At 33.3% G+C, this 21,831-nt stretch overlaps 1 protein-coding gene across 2 annotated transcripts in view; it reads right to left on the bottom strand.

Annotated features, from left to right (window-relative positions):
• Positions 1-2,857: 2,857 nt before the first annotated feature.
• tom1l2a (target of myb1 like 2 membrane trafficking protein a) overlaps positions 2,858-21,831 on the bottom strand; it is a 42,715-nt gene continuing 23,741 nt past the window's right edge. Inside the window, exons 9-16 of one of the 2 annotated variants that reach the window (XM_073842936.1) lie at positions 21,661-21,703; positions 20,055-20,247; positions 19,776-19,893; positions 19,618-19,693; positions 16,905-16,970; positions 9,572-9,631; positions 6,733-6,769; positions 2,858-4,887 (exon numbers count right to left, since the gene is read on the bottom strand). In XM_073842936.1, coding sequence (XP_073699037.1) covers positions 4,739-4,887; positions 6,733-6,769; positions 9,572-9,631; positions 16,905-16,970; positions 19,618-19,693; positions 19,776-19,893; positions 20,055-20,247; positions 21,661-21,703 — 742 coding nt within the window. In that variant the 3' untranslated portion in view covers positions 2,858-4,738. The remainder of the gene's footprint in view (positions 4,888-6,732; positions 6,770-9,571; positions 9,632-16,904; positions 16,971-19,617; positions 19,694-19,775; positions 19,894-20,054; positions 20,248-21,660; positions 21,704-21,831) is intronic. The other variant, XM_073842944.1, reaches the window with a different exon arrangement.

Genomic DNA, 21,831 nt, shown 5'->3' with positions numbered 1-21,831 from the left:
TTTTTATTGTTCAACTTCGACTTCATTGACTTCTGCTATTTCTTCAAGCCTTCTTCAGACTTTTTGTTGAATTCTTTGGTTTCACAGATTTTCCTCTCTTCTACTAATATTTCTTAGACTTCTCTTTCTTATTGTTCAACTTCATTAACTTCTGCTATTTCAGTAACTGTGAAATATATATGTTAAGTATGGGAATTGCATATTTTAAGTTTTGATATCTAGAATATGGTTATTGGGTTCATTTTGGGCTATTTTTGATTTTTGAGTATTGTTTTCCCATTCAAATCTTTGAAAATGTAGTTTTATCACATGGAAGCAATCAATGAAGCTTGATGAAGCAAATAGTTTGCCCACATGGTAAAGATTAAACACAATAATTTGAGAAATGTTTAATTACCCTTAAACATTTTAACTTTGTGAATCAATGACTCACACAAGGAAATGTTTGCATTAAGCAAATGAATCACTTTAATAAAATAGTTTGGATTAAACATTAAATCTGACAATAGGAAATTTTATTACATTTCATTATTCTAAAATACATTTAATGAGATAAATAATAAAAATAGTTAAGACTTTTAACATCACATGGCAACATTCATTTAAGCAGGTAATCCAAATAATGATTGCCGTCGGATGAAAGCAGAGCTCTTTAGAACAAGATATTACTAGCAGGTATTACACTTTCCTTCTAGAAGGAATTAGAAGGCTGGAAACAAAAACAGACATTGCAGTCTTCGAAGATTAACATTAATCTGTTTGTCATTACATTATGGCATAACAAATATAGCTATCTTTCAAACGGCCTTGGTTAAGAAATCAGGCCATGATTTCTGAACATGCTGCAATTTCTATCAAAACCACAGTGACTTGCGCCTTACATTCAAGTAAAGCATACAGCCCTCCAGTGTTTTACACATTTAATTGTTGATTTGCAGATTTAGGGGGAATAATGGAAGTTTGCAACAAGAACCTAAAGCCCTTCCCATCGTTAGACGTTTAACATTTGAGGTCTTTGAGTGTAAATGCATCATGCTTGATCTAGCTGCAGTTACTTTATATACATAAAAGACTGAAGTGCATATCTTCCTCAAGTAGTTGGGAAGATAGCAGTGCAACATTTAGCATGATTTAAATGAAAAGCTGTACGGTACAGCTGTTAGAGACTGGAATGAAACCCACCGGCGAAGCCCGGAAATCACATGGAATAGAATCTTTCATGATAAATCAAAAAAAAGGGACGCGATTAAACATTTACATTTTACACCGAAATTAATACAAACTTTAAGTACTATACACACTTTCCTATTGTGTATACACATGTATGTATACGTATGGATACATATTTTACAAACGCCATTAGGCTAATTCTTGGTTAGGTCTAGCAAAGGACAAAGCGAAATATCCTTTCATTTCCAGTATTTACTGCCAAATGTGCCAGTTTTTGTTAACTGAAATCAATCCTATGAAGAAATGTCTGTCATGTTTCATAAACCCCAAAAACAAGAAAACGTCAGAAATATATCTACACGTTTTTAAGAGTATAGCTTTTGAATTAGCGTTCAGATGTTTGGGGTTTGATTTTTGTCAAAAGACACTCTGTTTATTATCAGAACGTATTAGTTTGATCAAAAATACAATAAAACTTTCTTTTTGAATGTATTTTAAAATGTAAATTAGTTCTTCAGAAATCATTCGAATATTCTCATTTGCTGCTCAAGAAACAGTTATTCTGCTCAAACTTTTTTTTTGATGAATTGAAATTTTGAAAATATTTGTAACACTTTACAACAAGGTTTTTCTACAGCATTTAATCTTAATGTTAATTTCAACATGTATGCATTATTAAAATCACAAGTTGTGTTTGTTAACATTAGTTAATCCACTGTGAACTAACATGAACAAACAAGGAACAACTGTATTTTTATTGACTAACATTAACAAAGATTAACTAGATGAGTAAAAATTGAGAACCAACTTTGAAGTTGGCTTGGGAAAGCCAAGTCTGAAAGTTTGAAACAACTGTAAAAGCTTTAAGTTTGAAACTTTAGATAGATGCATTAGAGAGATGTTGCCAACATGTTGCTAGCATAATTTTAAAATGATTAACATGTTGTAGAGTTGTCAAAAAGGACAGAGTTCGGTACTTTCGGTACTGAAATTTTAAAAACGTCCATTTGCCGCTCACATTTAAGCACTGTTGAACCGATTTTTAAACATTGCTGATTGGCCATAGTGTTCACGCGCTCTACAGATATGACTGTGATTGGCTACAATGATCAGCGCTTCACGCTCCTCACCGAACGCTCACACATAAGCACAACGGAAACATCTGAAATATGCGTCTGTCAACAGACAGGCACAGCTTTCAAATGTTTTCTATGGATATATATTTTTCATGTCTGTAAGGCAAGTACACTTAGAGTTTCGACGTTTCGCACTCAAGTTCAGAGAGACCGAGACGGCAGAAAGCACATCCTGTTTTCTTTAATATTTTACAAAAGCGCAACGTTTCGTTTTTATTCTGAGTGGACACAAATAAACTTGGAGTCTTTACAAATTTGAAAGATGTATGACTCTTATCTGTAAAATGAAAAATGACAGAGTATTTTAAGCGCAAGTGCACTTCAGCTTCCACACTCCGCACAGACGCTTCAATAGCGCACATTTTTCCATGTTAACATTAGATTGAGTGGCCATGTAAAGTTGCTACTACATACATCTTTCAGATGAAAAGTCATATTTGAGGTCGATGAATGATAGGTAAGTGTTGTACTGTATTACCACATAGACCAGCGTTAACGATCTGTCCATCACAGACTGCGTGACCTTGCCGCTTCCTGTTTTTTTTCTGCCACTAAGCGAAAATTTTGTCCGACCAAGCCTCTTCTCCTCGACTAAGGGTTAGTCAACTATTAGAGGGCAGCCCTAGTTTCTAGCATGATTAGCTGGGTTTTAAAGTAATATTGCTAACATGAATGCAAAAAATCCAGTCAAAACACGTAAAACAAACCATAAATGTAAAAAACAGCTTAAAACCAGCGGATTTAACAAAAAAACAGTTAACAACCAGTTAAAACAAGTTGTTTCAGCTAAAACCAGGCTGATTCGAGCTGAAAATAGCTGGTTTAAGCTTGGTTGGTCTTTTAGCAGGTCTCCCAGCTTGACCACCAAAAACCAAAACCACTTTAAAACCAGCCTGGGAGACCAGCCAAAGCTTAGGCTGGTTTAGCTGTTTTTCAGTAGGGAGTTGTCAAGATTTGCTATAGGAATAGCCAGTTTAAATAAACCATAAATCTCATGGTGCAAAAATTTTCACCCCTCAATAAAAGTCTATGGGATTTTTGGTGGTTTTGATAGTCTGGACTACGAAAACAAAAAAGGCGGATCATTTAGAAGAGTATGTGACCCTGGACCACAAAACCAGTCATAAGTGTCTATTTGAAATTGAGAAACTGAATATATAAGCTTTCCATTGATGTATGGTTTGTTAGGATAGGGCAATATTTGATCGAGATACTACTATTTGAAAATCTGGAATCTGAGGTTGCAAAAAAATAATGAAAAATCGCATTGTAAAGTTGTCCAATGCATATTACTAATCAAAAATTAAGTTATTATATATTTACAGTAGGAAAATTACTTTTCCTTTTGACATAAAAGAAAAAAACTGTAATTTACAATATATTGTTGGCTATTGCTACAAATATACCCATGCTAGGTCCAGGGTCACAAGGGGTCATAGTCTGAAGGCCTGACCAGAGTTTGTTGGTTGTAGCTTGAAAGCTCTAAGAGGAAAGAGGTGTTAAAATTTGGCTCAGAAGAAGATGAATAATAAACTTAAATAGTAGATCAGTAAGTTGGTTTTCTAAAGCTTATTAAAAACTCAATAAACACTGTAATTAATGTATTGTTCAATGTTTGTTCATGTTAATTAGTTAATACACTAACTAATGTTAACAAAAGACACCTTATTGTAAAGTGTTATCAAAATATTTGATATTTCTTTTGATTTTGGGATGAAATATGACATTTGTTTTTTGCGTTAAGTGTTTTTAAAAGCAAATGTTTTGCATTTTTGGATCTACGCTTTAAAATGCCCTCAAACGGTGCCTGTAAAACTGGTTGTAATGCCTTAGCCAACCTCAACTCTTTCGAAAGAGTCAGCGTATTTTTACAAAAACCTTCATTGATGGAAAACACATTCTTCTGTCTTTGGTAATTCGCACATGATTTCGAAAATATAGCCGTATTTCTTTACCAGAGCCTCATAAACATAACACAGCCAATCTCTGCGCTCCTACGCCTGATTAAGATCTAACGTTTTCCTGCTCTATTTAGCACGGAGACAGATCACAATCCATAGTTGACTCACCGCTACCGACTGTCCCTCATGAATACCTTGGAATGACAAACTCTAAGCTTGTTAGTGAATAATAAATATGAAACCAATCAGCTCTATTCGTCCGTTATTTGACAGGAATGAAACAAACAAGCTCTCCAAAGAGAATTATTTTGGCTACATGTTTGCTTAAGCCATCGCTTGACTGCGCCGTTTAGCTCAAATGTTGCGGTTATAAGCTGGATTCTCACAGTGCTCTATCAGGTGGGGGATATTAAGACAGGGATCTTGCTGCCGTATAACATCAGTAGGTTTGTAAAGGAAGGTGGAGCGCTGGAGAGAATATGGTTGCGGTCACTGGGCTGAACCCGCAAGAGCATCTGTCCCGTCACTGTTCTACAAGGCAAAGAGATTGTCCTCCGTCTGTGGTGTCTTCCTGCGGTTGCTGCTAGATGTGCTCACGGGAGGTCTGGGCTCTCCGGAGGGGGCCAACGGTAAAGCCTTGTCTGCAGCTTTGGCCCGCTCCTCTAAGAACTTGTCGAACTCTGAAGAGACATCAGAAGAGCAGCTGTCATTCATGAGTTTAACCATATATAAAGAAATTATAGTCAAAATATATATTTTTTTTTAAATTGATCTGTTTATTAAAGGATTAGTTCACTTCCAGAAGGTTTTTGAGGATTTTTTTTCTCCATACACACAGAAAAATATGGGTTTAAAATTGTACCTTTCGGGATACAGCAGTTTGAGCAAAAGGCATCATTGTGGGAAAAAAATATTTCTCAGCTTTTATTTACATTTGAACAAATATTTCCCAGCTTTTATTTACATTTACATTTGAAGTGGCATGTCCAAAATTATTCATACCCTTTGCAAACTGTCACAGTCTATGGGAAAATCCAAAGTTCTATACCATTCCAAATAGTCCAAGCTGTTCTAAAGCATCCTAATCCTAATAAATCCAGCGAACCTAATCACAGTAAACTGCACCATTAAAAAAGGAGCAATACATCAAAATTCTCAACAACAACATCAGGCAGTCTGCAGAGAAACTTGGCCTTGGGCACCAGTGGACATTTCAGCATGACAACGACCCAAAACACACAGCAAAAGTGGTGAAGAAATGGTTAACAGACAAAACATTAACGTTTTGCAGTGGCCCAGCCAGAGTCCTGACTTAAATCCAATTGAGAATCTGTGGAGGGAGCTAAAGATCAGGGTGATGGCAAGGAGACCCTCCAACCTGAAAGAGTTGAGGCTCATCGCTAAAGATGAATGGGCAAAAATACCAGTGGAGACATGCAAAAAGCTGGTCAGCAATTATAGGAAGCGTTTGATTGCTGTAATAGCCAATGAAGGCTTTTCTATTGATTATTGAGAAGGGTATGAATAATTTTGGACAAGCCACTTTTTGTTTAAATGTAAATAAAAGATGAGTAATAATTTTTTCCACAATGATGCCTCTTGTACATCGTCTTATTATCTTCTAGGAGATGTCTGTGTCATTTCTAATCAAACAACAAAAAAAACTTGCTGGTTGAATAGTAACTTAAAGACAGAATTTGCCAGGGGTATGAATGATCTCTGGCTTGACTATATGTATATCTTGTATTTTTATTTTGAAGTTTTATACTTTCCTCCCTCTGGCAACTTTTTCCCTTTCCTTTTCTCATTTTTAATGCTATTTCCTGATAACATGTAGTATGTTGTTGTTCTTTGAATAAAAAAATAATAAAAATCAGTCAAAAGTCAAATGATTCACAAACCCGCTCCAAAGTCTTAGGCAATCTGAGTGCTTCGAAACAGCAAATCATAAGAAGTTTCGAAAAGCTCAGTTTCACCCATTACCACATGCTTTTTAAAATCATAACAAGCAATGTCGAAATTTGTAAATGAATAGCTCTTTTAATTTCATCTGGCTTTTGCTAGTGGATCGCTTAAAAAGAAACAAAATCACAAGTATGAATCGATTGAAGTGGTTCCTGCATTACTCAATTGATATGGTTCATCTGTTCTTAATTTCACTGAAACTGCAATTCGGACCTTCAACCCACTGATCCCCATTGATATCCACTATATGGAGAAAAATCCTGGAATGTTTTCCTCAGAAACCTTAATTTCTTTTCGACTAAAGAAAAAAAAGACATGAACATCTTGGATGGCATCTATTGGATCTATTCTGGAAGTGAAACAATCCTTTAAACCTTCAGATGAATGTTAAGTTTGTGTACAACAGGTTTCATGTTGATAACTAGAGTCCTTAGAGATTTGCGTATTCAATATGACACAGCAGGCTTTATAGAGTTCATGCAAATTTGAAAAATTATTTTAATATTTCCGTAATGAAACACTGCAGGGCTAAATCCAAATTTGGAACTGTCACACTGTACCTTCACTCGTGACTCCTTCCTCGGCCTCTTCCCCCTTCTGTTTAAAGAAATAAAGAGAATAAAATTAACAACTCGGAACAATCAGTTTTATTACTTATATGCCACATTGGGCCACATAAACATAGAATGAACAACTACCTACCATTCAGCTGGAAAACCACGTTACAACATGACAATTTGATAAACAAAGGTACATATACATGAAGGCATTTTCCTTATTATTTATGACAATAGATCAGTGTTGGGGAGAAACTGACTGGATATAATCGTTACAACTTAAGTGTGACAATAGTTCAGTTGTTTAAGAAATAGTCTAGCTTTTTCAGTAACACGCTAATACTTCCAACAAATATATGTGCAGCGTGACCAAAAACATTCTCTTAATACGATGCTATGTTGTTTTGAAAAGTGATTTTATTTCAGAAAAATGCTTTTAACTTCAATGAGGATCAGTTTTTTTTAATTCTACTGTTTAGACCACTGTATCTAATTTATAGAGGATTTCCTGTCAATATAGGGTTTTTTTCCCCTCCAGGTTGGCCTCTGTAGTATGTGGTGTTCCCCAGGGTTCGATTCTGGGACCACTGTTGTTTTCCTTATATATGCTTCCTTTGAGTTACATCTTTCGCAAGTACGCTATTTTATACCACTGTTATGCTGACGATTTTCAGTTTTATTTTCCAGTGAAATTAGAATTAGTCTTGATGTCTGAAAACTAAAACAGATCCAGTGCTGCCTAAATTGAAGTGATATTGTTTTTAGTGTCTTTGTAGGATTTTCCTTTATGTTGGCCCCTTTAGTATGTGGTGTCCCCCAGGGTTCGATTCTGGGACCACTGTTGTGTTCCCTACATATGCTTTCCTCGAGTTATATCTTTTGAAAATACAGTATCTCTTACAACTGTTACACTGACAATTTTCAGAAAACTAAAACAGATCCAGTGCTGCTGGGACTGAAGTTATATAGTGTTTATTTAAGAGTCTTTTCTCAGAGCAGTACCCATGAAGCCGATCGTGTTCTGGACTTGCACGGACTGACGCTAGAACTAAAATATAAACTTTCCGCTAAAAGTTGAGACACATTCCAGGTGTCCTTATGTGTCAGCATGTGTTCAAGTGTATTTCTGAGCCCAAACCTTATTTCATTGCATAGCATTTGACTGGTATGCCTCCGGGTAGGAAAACTCCTTTAACACCAACAAAACAAATCAAGCTAAATAATTAAAATAAAACCTTTTTATTCTAACACTATTGTTCAAAATTTGGGCTTGGTAAGCCTACGAAAGTCTCTTATGCTCATCAAGGCTGCATTTATTTGATGAAAAACACAGTAAAATCAGCAATAATCTGAATTATTATTACAATGTAAAATAAGTATTTTCTATTTGAATATATTTTCAAATATAATTTATTCCTGTGATGTTAAAGCTGAATTTTTAGCACCATTACTCAAGTCTTCAAAGTCACATGATCCTTCTAAAATGCGAAATCATTCTAAAATGCAAATTTGCTGCTCAAGAAACATTTCTGATATTTATCAATGTTGAAAACAGTTGTACTGTTTTAAAAAAAATTGTGGAAACCATGATACATTCGATTTTTCAGAATAGAAAGTTCCAAGAACAGCATTTATTTGAAATAAAAATGTTTAGTAACATTATTAATGTCTTTACTGTCACTTTTGATCAAGTTAATATGTCCTTGCTGAATAAAAGTAATTACTTTCTAATGATATAAAACAAAATTCTTATTGAATCTAAACTTATAAACTTTATAATAAAGTTTTGTTTTCTTATTTTGCTATATTTTATCTGACAATTACCTAAAAGACACATACCCTTAAATAGCCTCAAAGCAGTCTTAACTTGTAGTATTTCTAAGTACTTTTTCAAAAGCTAGGCCATTTAAATCAACTTATTGGACATTTTTTAATTAACAGCGTAAGCCTTGTCCGAAAATCTTAGAAAATTTGAGCGACTTTTGAGTACATACTGTTTCAAATTCTCTTCAATTCTGTTTAGGTCCCAGGTATTATCACTAAATATGTACTGGCTATTTAAAATCAAATATTGCTTAGTTTTATCCACCATTTTTTCCCCTTAAGAGCATGAGCAGCCATTTGTAAATTTTATGGGTCTGGCTTCTGGTCTCATCCACGTCCAGCTATTTTTAGCTGTACAAAACAGTTTGTTTTGATGTTTGATATCACATATTATTCTAATGTATTGTCTTAATTATGAACACACTGGTTTGTAGTGCAAACTGCACGTTGTTAGTCTTCTCGTTATTTCCCTACAGCGGAAGTCCCACCCATAGGCTTACTTTTGCATTGAACAATACGGTGGATATTGTAACAACCTTAAAACTCTGAATCCTTGTGTCAAAGTAACTTACCCAACACTGTTCAATGGACATACAGTACATCACATCACATATTGACTTCAACAAACACAATTATTTGATTATCAATACAAACACAACTCCAGAAGATGACATTACAACAGATGAGAGGAAGCATCTGGCACCAGTGAACTTCAACAGTCAACAACATCACTCTTCTGTGCATCTGAACACGCTCCAACCGCACAGGCTGGAGCTTTACGGACATCTTAAATCGCTAATAATTCATCCCTAGTTAATGTTCATTAGTATTATGTGAACGAGTGGCATATGGTGGACTGACAACATGATTGGTGGAAATGAATGATTAGTACTACTGGGGTGAAAAGAATCCGAAAACAGAACCAAACAGACGTGGTTAAACGAAAATAAGTAAGACGAGATGATGTTAGCGTGGAAACAAAAACAGAGAGAATGAAATCAAGGTAAAGAAGTCTCACCACATCGGCACAGAGCCACTCCTCAATGTCATCCATGACAGAGGACTGCGATACGGGGATCTATGGAGCAAAGCCATGGACAAACCAAAGAGCCCGAAAGCCACGAAAGAACAAAAAACACCCCCCCGGACAAACAAAAACACAAACAATAAAATCAGGTCTGAGAGGAAAATAACAACAACAGAAAACTGCAATCAAAGCCAAACCGAGCCAATATAGACATAGAGCTGGAGCAACACTGTTTCACATGCTGTGAGAGTGAAAAATGAAGGAGAGATGCAGCGTGTAGCGTCTGAATGGATAGAGGAGAAGAGTTCATCATTAAGAATATATGATTAAGGCGAAAGAGATTCTGTCTATAATCAGAGCTTGATAGTCGTAGTTTGAACAGTGCCACAAGAGCTCCCTCTACTGATTCTTTCATCAGAAGTTTTGCTACCATGAATTATTTACTAAACTAAATTTAAAGGGATAGTTCAGGCAACTATGAAAATTCTGTCATTAATTACTCACCCTCATGTTGTTTCAAACCTGAAAGACCTTCGTTTACCTTTGGAACACGAGTTAAGATAATTTAGATGAAATCTGAGAGCTTTCTAACCCTGCATAGACTTGATATCACATCAAGACCCAGAAAGGTAGTTAGGACATCGATAAAATACTCCATGTGACATTAGTGGTTCAACCGTAATGTTGTAAAGCTACAGGAATACTTTTTGAGCACAAAGTACAACAATTTGTTCTCTTCTGTGTCAGTCTTGGACGCACATTCACGATGCATGCGTGTGCAGTGTTGCTAACTTGTTTCATTTCATTTTAATCTACACTAAAATCCTGATTCATAATCATGACATTGTTTGATGAAATCAAATACACATACAGTGCCTTGCGAAATTATTCATACCCCTTCATTTTTTTCACATTTTGTTATGTTGCTGCCTTATGTTAAACTACTTTACATTACTTTTTCCCCCACATCAATCTACACTCCCTACTTCATAATGGCAAAGCAAAAAATTGGTTTTTAACATTTGTGCAAATTTATTAAAAAAAAAAAAAAAAAACTGAAAAGATCCCGTTGCATAAGTATTCATACCCTTTTCTGGGACACTTGAAATTTAGCTCAGGAGCATTCATATTGCTTTTAGATGTTACTACACTTCGAGTGGAGTTAAACTGTGGCAAATTCATTTGAATGAGTATGATTGAGAAAGGCACACACCTCTCAGAAAAGGTCTAACAGCTGAAAATGCATTTCAGAGCAAAAACCAAGTCCTGAGGTCAAGATAACTGCCTGTAGAGCTCAGTGACAGACTTGTGTTAAGGCAATGATCTAGGGAAGAGTTCAGAAAAAAATCTGCTGCATTGAAGGTTCACAGAAGCATTATCCATAATGGAAGACGATTGGAACAACTAGGACTCTAGAAAATGTCTGCCAGCCCCCATCCAAGCTGACAGAGCTTGAGAGGTGAAAAGGTGAGGCAAAGAATGGCAGATAATTGCCAAATGCAGATGTGCAAAGCTTGTCACATCATACCCAGAAACACTTAAAGGTGCTTCAACTATGTACTGAGTTAAGGGTATGAATACTTATGCAATGTGTTTATTTCAGTGTTTTATTTTTAAGACATTTGTAAAATCAGCAAATCTGGTTTTTGCTTTGTCATTATTATGGTGTATGGAGTGTAAACCGATGTGGGGAAAAACTAATTTAAAGCAGTTTAACATAATGCTGCAACAAAACAAAATGTGACAAAAATGAAGGGGTATGAATACTTTTGCAAGGCACTGTACGATTAAGACAATGGCTTTGCTGTGATTTCGGCTTTACGTAAATGTAGAATATTACCTTATTTAGTTTCTGAGACTCTTTCCCGCTCGCTCTCTCTCTCTCTCAACTCTGTTCAGTGAGTGGGAAAGCGTGGGAGAACGGGAGAGCGCGACCTCGCGCAGCAGTACCAGAGAGTCTTAGAAACTAAATAAGGTTTGTCCAAGTCATTAGATTTGTCGCTAGGTGCTAAGGGGGTCTGAAAAGTCGCTAAATCTTGTAACAAAGTCACTAAGTTGGCAACACTGTGCGTGTGGTGCTGCCGACAGTGGCGTTCTGACATAAAACGTCCATCTCTCTTAGTTCATCATCTGTATATTTTGGTTCAAATAAGTAAGACCAGGCAAAAAATTGCAAGTCATCCTCTCTGTCGAAATCTTCAGACATGTTTACAAATGTTTTATGCATGGTGTGCATCGTCTCCTGCTTTTAAACAAGGCGCAGCGTATCCGGGTTCAACGTCAGAACATCGTCGTACTCTACGATGAAGACTAATATGGAAGAAACTGCTAAACAGATTTGTCATTGTTTTCTTTTTAAAACGTATTGTCGTAGCTTCATTAAATCACGGTTGAACCACTGATGTCACATGGACTATTTTAATGATGTCCTTACTACCTTTCTGGACCTTGAACGTTTCAGTTGTGTTGCTGTTTGTGCAGGGTCAGAAAGCTCTTGGATATCACCAAAAATCTCTTAATTTGTGTTTTGAAGATAAACAAAGGTCTTACAGGTTTGGAATTAAATGAGGGTGAGTAATTAATGACAGAATTTTCATTTCTGGGTACACTATCGCTTTAAATTGGCAATGTATACATTTCTGTATTGTTTTTAAATGGTTTGAATGAATAGAGAAATAAAAGTGGCTAAATGTTTATTAATTCATCCTAGGATGCTCCTCATGTGAAAAAGTGAAAAGCTGGAATTCAGACAAAGTGGCAAAAGGTTAAATAAAATATACTTCTAATTTGATGTTTTGCTTCCCATACATCCATTTGTGTTTGTATTTCATAGCATTGATGATTAATACTATTATAACATGAGGATATATAATATGTATTAATTTATTTACACTACCAGTCAAAAGTTTTTGAACAGTAAGATTTTTAATGTTTTTTTTGTCACTTTGATCACCAAGCCTGCATTTATTTCATCTAAAATATAGCAAAAACAGTAATATTGTGAAATATTTTTGCTTTTTAAAATAACTGCTTTTTATTAGAATATATTTTAAAATGCAATTTATTCCTGTGATTTCAAAGCAAAATGTTCAGCATCGTAACTTTAGTCTTCAGTGTCACATGATCCTTCAGAAATCATTCTAATAGTCTGATTTGCTGTTCAAGAAACATTTTATTATTATTATTATCAATATTTAAAACAGTTGAGTACATTTTCTCAGGATTCTGTGATTCAAGCAAGATTCAAAGATCAGCATTTATCAGAAAATATAGAAATTAATACTTTTATTTAGCAAGTGATGATAACGACATTTATAATGTTACAAAAGATTTCTATTTCAGATAAATGCTGTTTTTCTGAACTTTCTATTAATCAAAGAAACTTTAAAGAAATCAGCGGTGTCAATATTATAATAATAATAATAATAATAATTGTTTTTTAACAGCAAATCAGAATATTAGAATGATTTCTGAAGGCTGAAGACTGGAGTAATGATGCTACAAATTCAGTTTTGAAATCACAGGAATAAATTACATTTTAAAATATATTCAAATCGAAAGCAGTTGTTTTAAATAGTAAAAATATTTCACAATATTACTGCTTTTGCTGTGTTTTGAATCAAATAAATGGAAGCTCGATGAACAGAATCTTACAAAAATCGTACTGTTCAAAAACTTTTGACTGGTAGTGTATTTCACCTTAAGTTATATTTTTGGTTATTTAGGTTAAGTTAAATCTGCTAAACTACAAATGTTAGAACAGAACAGACATTCAGCTTAGAATACAGTGAATTAAATGAAGTGAGGAAGGGACTTATGTTAGTGTCAATAATAGTGATGATGAAGATTACGTAAATGGAAAGAGTCTGACCGCACAGCTGTCCAGTTTAAGATATAAGTAAGGACCAAATTACTGGACAATGAAAATCCCATTCACACTGACAGATTTTACCACTATCCTTCAGAAGTTTGGGGTCAGTAAGATGCTTTTGTTCAGTAAAATGATTTCTGAAGGCTCAAGTAATGTTGCTGAAAATTCGGCTTTGCATCACAGGAATACATTTCATTTTTAAATACATTCACAAAGAAAACAGTTATTTTAAATTGTAATAATATTTTACAATATCACTATTTTTACTGTATTTTTAATCAAATAAATGCAGCCTTAGGTTAGCAAAAGAAAGTATTAAAAATTCCCAGACTTTTAAACGCTGCATTTTTGTTCATAATTCTCATCTGAATAAAGCTAAACTTTGTTGCATCCACACTGCATCGTCAACAACTGCTGTTAATGTTACTTGAAATCAGCAGCTCTCTGAAAAGGAATGACTTCGGGGGACTTTCTTACTTTAAATCTCTATCAGTGTGAACGTCTTTTGAAACCATGAGGATCCAGAACCTTCCATGAGCCGAGGGCCGGTTATAACTGTGTTAATTCATGTTAGAGTCCAGGGTCTAGCTAGTGTATGCAATGATATAGATAAGATGAAATCTACTGCCTTTACCCTGAAAAAAAGTAGGTGTTTCCTACCTGTGACGATTAATGGAAATGAGGTGATGAGGTGATTCACAGTAAAAGGGACAGAGCAAAGAGGAGAGCCCAGAAAGGCTCAGAGATGTTGAGAAAAAAGAGGCTGCTCTTTCTATGCAATAAAAGTTCAAATCAAAACACATTTGGAGAAATTCAGCATCACTTGCTCACCAGTGGATCCTCTGCAGTGAATGGGTGCCGTCAGAATAAGAGTCTAAACAGCTGATAAAAAATAAATATTACAATAAAATGTCCTGTTTGGCTCTCAATAAACACTTACTGTATCAATAAAAAAAATTAAAAAAACATGCGACTACAATACGCTTGTCTAGACAGACAAATGATAAACTCTAATAGCACTATCCTATATCCTTCCTTCAAGCAACGAGGCTGAAAAAGCCTGTTGCTAAAGCTACTCTTTAGGTTATCCAGAGTTTTACGGAGTGGATGAGCATAACTGCCAGCAACTTTGCCAGCATTCTTTCCTTGACCACTTCCTCCAAAGTACCAAGGTCAGAACCGATCACAGATTCAGCCTTTTTGATGAGTTTGTTTAGTCTGTTGGTGTCCTGAACGATTGATTTGTTTCTAACAAATGCACAGTATTTCCCTTCACAAGACATGAACTGATGGACTGGAGTGGTGTGGATGACTTAAGCAAAAGTAATTTCATGCTTATTAATAAAAATTAAAAAAAAGTTCTACAAAAAGTCACAATGTGTGACAATTTGGGAAATAAAATAAAAAATAAAATAACATTTAAAACATGACAATGATACAAATTAAAACAAATTTTGTCTGGTTCACATTTTACCTAAAAAAAAAATGAAAATGAAAACAATATATTAAAAAAAAAAAAAAAAAGTAAAAAAAAAAAAATACTTTTGGCATATGGTTTAATTATTATGCATTTGTTATTTTTTTCATTGTTTATTTTATTGTTATTACATACTTTTTATACAATTTTATACTTTAAACTACTTATTATATACTATTTATTAGAAAACAAAATATAGCAAAAGTGCTTCCATGCTTATTAATATTTGTAAAAAGTGACTTGGGAAATAAAATAAAATAAAATGAAATAATAAAACAACACAAGAAAAGTTATTGGGAAATAAAATAAAATAAAATAAAATAAAAATAATTTTAAACATGAAAATGGTTTAAACAAAAATAAATGTGTCTGGTTTACATTTCACCTAAAAAAAAGGAATGAAAAAACGTGAAAAATAAATAAATAAAAATGTCCATGTATTTTTTGCATATGGTTTAATTATTATGCATTTGTTTTGTTTTTTTCATTATTTATTTTATTGTTATTATATACTTATATACTATTTATTAGAAAATTAAATATTTCTTGAATATTAATATCTTGAAAAAATAAAATTAAATAAAATTTTAAACTAAAATAAATGAAAAATTGATTTAAATAAAAATAGATGCATCCGGTTTACATTTCATTTAAAAAAAAAAAAAAATAATTTAACAACAAAAACAATTAAGCATGACAAAGATTTAAATAAAAAAAGGAAAGGAAATAAAATTAAAAATAATAATAATAATAATAAAATAACAATTTAAACATGAAAATGATTTAAATAAAAATAAATGTGTCTGGTTTACATTTCACCTAAAAAAGGAATGAAAAAATGTAAAAATAAAATGATCACGTATTTTGCCATATGGTTTAATTATTATGCATTTGTTTTTCATTTTCATGTTTAATATAAAAAAAAAAGTTCTCCAAAAAGTCACATTGTGTGACAACTTAGGAAATAAATAAAATTAAAGATTTTTTTTTTTAACATGACAATGATTTTCATTAAAAAAAGAAAATAAGAGATAGAAACATTTTATAAAAAAAAAAAATTATTGGCATACGGTTTAATTATTATGTACTTGTTCTTTCTTCATTGTTTATTATTTTAAATAACTTTATCTTCAAACCGTTGCTTCTGGACAAAATAAAAGTCCATAATCCATAATCCAAACAATTCCCCCAGTGAAATCATCATGTTTTCCTCTCGCATCAAAATCCACCGACAAATAACTGTTTTTGCTTGTAAACGGTGTTTGATCGGTGCATATTCCTGATTCAGACTAGATGACTTTTTCACTGGAGAAAGCAATATTATGGATAGAGGAAGTTAAGAGAAAGTTAAAAATGTCTTAATGATAGATTTGTTTCTTAAAAATGCAGTTTTTCCATTACTTGTGGATTACTGTGATGGTTTTATCAGCTGTTTGGACTCTCATTCTGACGGCACCCATTCACTGCAGAGGATCCATTGGTAAGCAAGTGATGCAATGCAAAATTTCGCCAAACCTGATGAAGCAACAAACTCATCTACATCTTGGCTGGTTTGAGGGTGAGCAAATTTTTTTAACTTTCACCATTAAAAATCTATTTCTCTATGGAGAAAATCAATGCGGTTTTTACTTATGTAATCTGACTCTTGCACTACATACCTTTATAGTGCTTTTGTGGAGTTTGACAGCTATGAACTCTCATTATAAGAGCCATTTCATGGAAAAATAACAGCACAGAACTTTGGAACGACACGAGGACGAGTAAATAAAGCCAGATTTGTCATGTCTGGCTGATCTCTTAACACATGCGAGCGGCTCCTCCGCATATCAAATCGGGATCAGCGCAGCTGGCTTTGAGTGAGCGCCTCTCCCTTTTACTGTGGGTATGTTTTAGTGGTGGGTAGAGATCGAGGTCAGGGCTAAATGGACGGACGTGGGTGGACACGGAGGGGACAGTGGTTCTGGTGAAATCCTCACCATTCCTTGGGTAATGAGCCAGCTGTCTATGGGCTCCAACTCAGCGTTAGGACCTTTTACATTCGGCTGAATCAACAACAGAAAACACCTTACAGATGTGAAGAAGAAGAAGAAGAAGAACAAAGCACCCACCACAAACAAATACACCTCCATCTTCAGGAGAACTGAAGCAGGTGTCATTTTAGGCAAGAGGAAGGTAATTCTGAGTCAATGAACTAAGGTAGATGGAGTGAAAAAACAAACAAACAAAGAGGTGGAAAAAAAAAAGGTGTAAACTTTGACCCATGGGCTGATCGCTGTGAATCGCACCTCTAAACCACGTCCGTTTGTGTAACCTTGGTTGGTTTCAACACATGTATGTCTGGTACCAGAGATATAATCAGTAGAACATCTATAACAATTTCCTAACGTCACTCTTGAAGATTTCATAATTCTTCACATTAATTTCATTCAAAAACATATGACATTTCTGTTTCTGTTAGCTTCCTTTAACTGCATTAGCAAAGGGCACATAATAAAATAAGGGATTTAATTTAAGGGGCAATGTCCCCAGGTCTATTCATTTTCTCATAAATATACACGCAAAATGACACATACAATAACTTAAACACATCAGCAGTTTAAATTCAATGTGATTAATTATTTATTTATTTTTCAATTATTTTTGAGTTGTCAAAATTATACAACTGTCTTTATTTTTCAGACTTTTTGATTTAAAAAAAAACGTACCCGTATTTTGACATACAGTTTAATTAGTATGCATGTACTATTTTTTATTATCTATTTTATTGGTATTATATATTTCTATATTATTTATTAGAAAACTAAATACTTTAGCAAAAGTGTTTCTGTTCCTATTAATATTTTTTAAAAAGTTCTCCAAAAAGTCACGTTTAAAATAAAATTTTAAACATGACGTTGACTTAAAAAACAAAACAAACAAACAAATTAATTGTGTCTGGTTCACATTTCAACTAAAAAAAGGAATAATTTATACATTCATTTTATTGTTGTTATATATCAATATTCTATTTACTAGAAAACAAAATATTTTTAGCAAAAGTGCTTTGTGTGATAACTTGAAAAATAAAATAAAATAAAATAAAATAAAAAAATAAAATAAAATAAAATAAATTTTTATAATAAATTTTTAAACATGACAATGATTTAAATAATAAAAAAAGTGTCTGGTTCACATTTTATCCAAAAAAAAAGGAATGAACAAATGTAATAAAAAAAAAAACATACCAAGTATTTTGCTATATGGTTTAATTATTACACATTTGTTATTTTTTCATTATTTATTTTATTGTTATTATATACCGATATACTATTTATTAGAAAACAAAATATTTTAGCAAAATATTTTGCTTCCATGCTTATTAATATAAAAAAAAAAGTTATTCAAAAGTCACGTTATGTGACAACTTGGGGGAAAAGAAAATGATTAAAAAAAAGTGTCTGGTTCACATCTCACCTAAAAAAAAAGAAAATAAATAAAATATAAATAAAATAAAATAAAATTAGATTAAAAATTGCTTCTGTGCTTAAAAAAAAGTTCTCCAAAAAGTCAAGTCGTGTGAAAACTTGGGAAATAGTAAAATAATATAAATATTAAACATAATATATATTTTTTTAAGTGTCTGGTTCACATTTCACCTAAAAAAATAAATAAAATGAAATGAAATAAAATAAAATAAAAAATCAATGAAAAATTGCTTCCAAAACCATGTTGTGTGACAACTTCAAATCAAATCAAATTAAATCAAAAATAAAATAAAAAGGACATTATATCAAAAGGAGGACCCAGATAATCAGATTTTTTTAAGGCAAGGTTTGTTACATTTGTAAAATCATATATAGTGTGACTCAAAGCACAATGATAATTACAAATGAATAATTCATTGTATTAAAATATGTAATATATGTAAACACATTTAAAAACTTAATTTGAAAAAATAATGACTAATGGTTATATCACTTGGCATTCTATGCATCATTTAATGTAAACTGTTCTTGCACATGGTTTCAAAGTTTTTTAAAACCATATGAAACCAACATGAACATGAAAGAGTTTTAGCTTATTGTAGACACTCTTATTTGTCACTGACCCTTAAACTGTATTACCCTCTCAGAAAAAAAGGTACAACGCTATCACCGGGCTGTACTAATGTGTACCATTTAGGGGCAAATAGAGTACAAAGTTGTACCTTTTAGCTTGTGGTATAACCCCTTTTTTAGCATTAAGCTTAATACCAAACTTTTTAATTACAGCAACAATTATTTAGGTATTTAGTACGGACTGTATATAGAAATGTGGTTTTATTCAGGCAGCAACTAATACTTTTTCATCCAAAGCAAACGCTCTCCAATCCAAACTGGGCATTGAAACAAGCTGTGGCATGCTAAAGGCTTATTGTGAATATGCAATTTTGTGTTTTGACTTGGAAACCTCATAGTGCCAAATACATGAGTCAGAGAGAACAGCAGCACTGTTAAGTCAAAAGTGACTATGAATGACATGCAAAAACCGTAGACAAGAAACATGTTAAATTTGCAATTGAAAACTAGTGCGAGTCCCCGTTTTCTGAGAAGCAGTGAGGTCTAAGAAAAACCATGTATAAACAGAGATCAGAGAGTCTGGTCAGCCATTAGCACCACACAAAACCCAAACCCTTCATTACTATGAAACTACATGCTGTAGGAAACTCACCCCAATGGCATTTTGCTGTCTGATGTCTAGAGCAGACGCCAGGCCCTCCAGAGCCTGAGGTTCCTCGTATTTAACGCTGGAAAATAAGCAGAGAATACAGTTCAGAGTTGATTTTTTTTAATGCGGTTTAACTATAGTGGTGTGGAAATGGCCCTTACTTTTTGCGCTGGTTGGCCAGAGAGCTGGACCTGGTGTGGGCGAACATGTCAAAGTCGTCCTGAGGGTTGTGAGCGGTCAGAGAACTGAGAGTGCCGCTGACGCTGTCCGCACCCACATCTATCGGGAGTAAATCATAATAAAGTGAACGTTTTTCAGTTCCATAGAGAAAAGAAAAAGTACATTCATTGCAGCATACAGTCAAAATAATGTTAAATGCTTTTGTTTATGAATTAACTGATTAATATTAGCTGTGTTTAGTCTATATGTGAGACCCTCACCAAGTCCTGCCAGCTTTGTGGAGAGAGATGCAGCAGCAGCAGGAGGAGGAGCAGCAGCAGCAGCAGGACCTGGAGGCTGCAGGGTGGATGTGGGTGTTCGAGTGGGTGTAGTGCTGACCCGAGGAGTGACCACCGCTGGAGATGCCGGACCCAAATCTATTAGATTATCCCCCTCTGAAGCCTCATTCAGGACCTGTGCATTCACAACACACACTGAGTTATCAATCAGAATCAAAACAACTCTCTAGTACTTCATCTGTTATATAGTGGCATAAAAAAGGCATTCTAATAATTATTCAATTTTGCTCAATGAAAAATGCAAAAGTAATATTAATATAATAAATTATTATTATTATTAATAATAATAATAATAAAGCAATTAAATAGCCTTCAAATGTCATATATATACCAAAAATAAATAAATAAAATTATAAATATAAATTTATAATAATGAATTCAAGTAAAAAAAAGATATATAATTATATAAACAAAAATAAATAAATGTAATTACATTTAATGAATTCTTTAAGTATACTTTATTAAATGAAATATATAAATACATTTCCTGTATTTGTAATTCTTAATATATTTTATACAATATATATTTCAACAAAATTCTATAATAATAATAACAACAACAATTATAAAAATAAATAATTATAAATAAATTAAATAATTCAAGCAAAAAACGGCATATATTTCCTGATTTACCACTTTAATTTATTTATTTAAATGAATCAAATCTATCATCTATCTATCTAGATTTACCATACAGTTAAATTAATTACATTCATTAAATATTTTAAAGGCATCATAATAAACCTGCAAATTCACAGACACAGGTGAGGATTACTCTTCTTTTAGACAAAGAGTCTGACACCCTTTTTTATGGAAAATCGGTAAAATTGGCTGAAAAAGGCATATAACATAGGACAGGACAAGCAATAAAAATGATTTTAGATTTTAATCAATTTTAGAATGTAAATCTCTAGAGATCATAAGCAACGCATTACCACCCCACACCACTCACATCTACACAACAGAGATGCATCATACTTGCCTCTCTCAGCTAAGCATCATGCAAACAAACAAAACAAAAAAAACAGAATAAAAAACAAACAAACATGAGCATGCACTTAACACACAAGTATGTGACCCTGGACCACAAAACCAGTCCTAAGGGTCATTTTTTTCATATTAGATTTATACATATATAAATAAGCTTTATATTGATGTGGCTGAGATATAACTATTTGACTATTTGGCAAAAAAATCTACATTTTGAGAAAAGTTGCCCAAATGAAGTTCTTAGCAATGCATATTACTAATCAAAAATTAAGTTTTAAGGTAGAAAAAAGTACTAAATACCTTCATGGAACATGATCTTTACTTAACATCCTAATGATTTTTGGCATAAAAGAAAAATTGATCATTTTGACCTACACAATGTATTCTGGTTTTATGGTCCAGGGTCACATATTAATACACAAGGCATAAATGCACCATAAAATAAACAGATACAAAAAAAAGATAGATCTTTTTCATACTGATGCAACATAAAACAGTATTTTGTGTTCCGAAAGCACTACTGCAGTGTCAAACTCACCCCGTTGTTTTGTGCTGATCTGCCTACTCTGTATCTCTCATACCTGTTAGAACACAGAGCGCCAGAGAAATATCAAAAACACTCGTCAAGACGGAGATGAAAGAAATGTTAATGTGTTTTCCAGACCCTGTGCGCTCTGCTCCAAAGCAAAGGAAGTAAAATCAAAGGGAA

The sequence above is a fragment of the Garra rufa genome, chromosome 1, assembly GCF_049309525.1.
Source record: "Garra rufa chromosome 1, GarRuf1.0, whole genome shotgun sequence".
NCBI lineage: Eukaryota > Metazoa > Chordata > Actinopteri > Cypriniformes > Cyprinidae > Garra > Garra rufa.
Note: the sequence above shows the minus strand (reverse complement) of the source record. Positions and strands in the feature narration are given on the sequence as shown.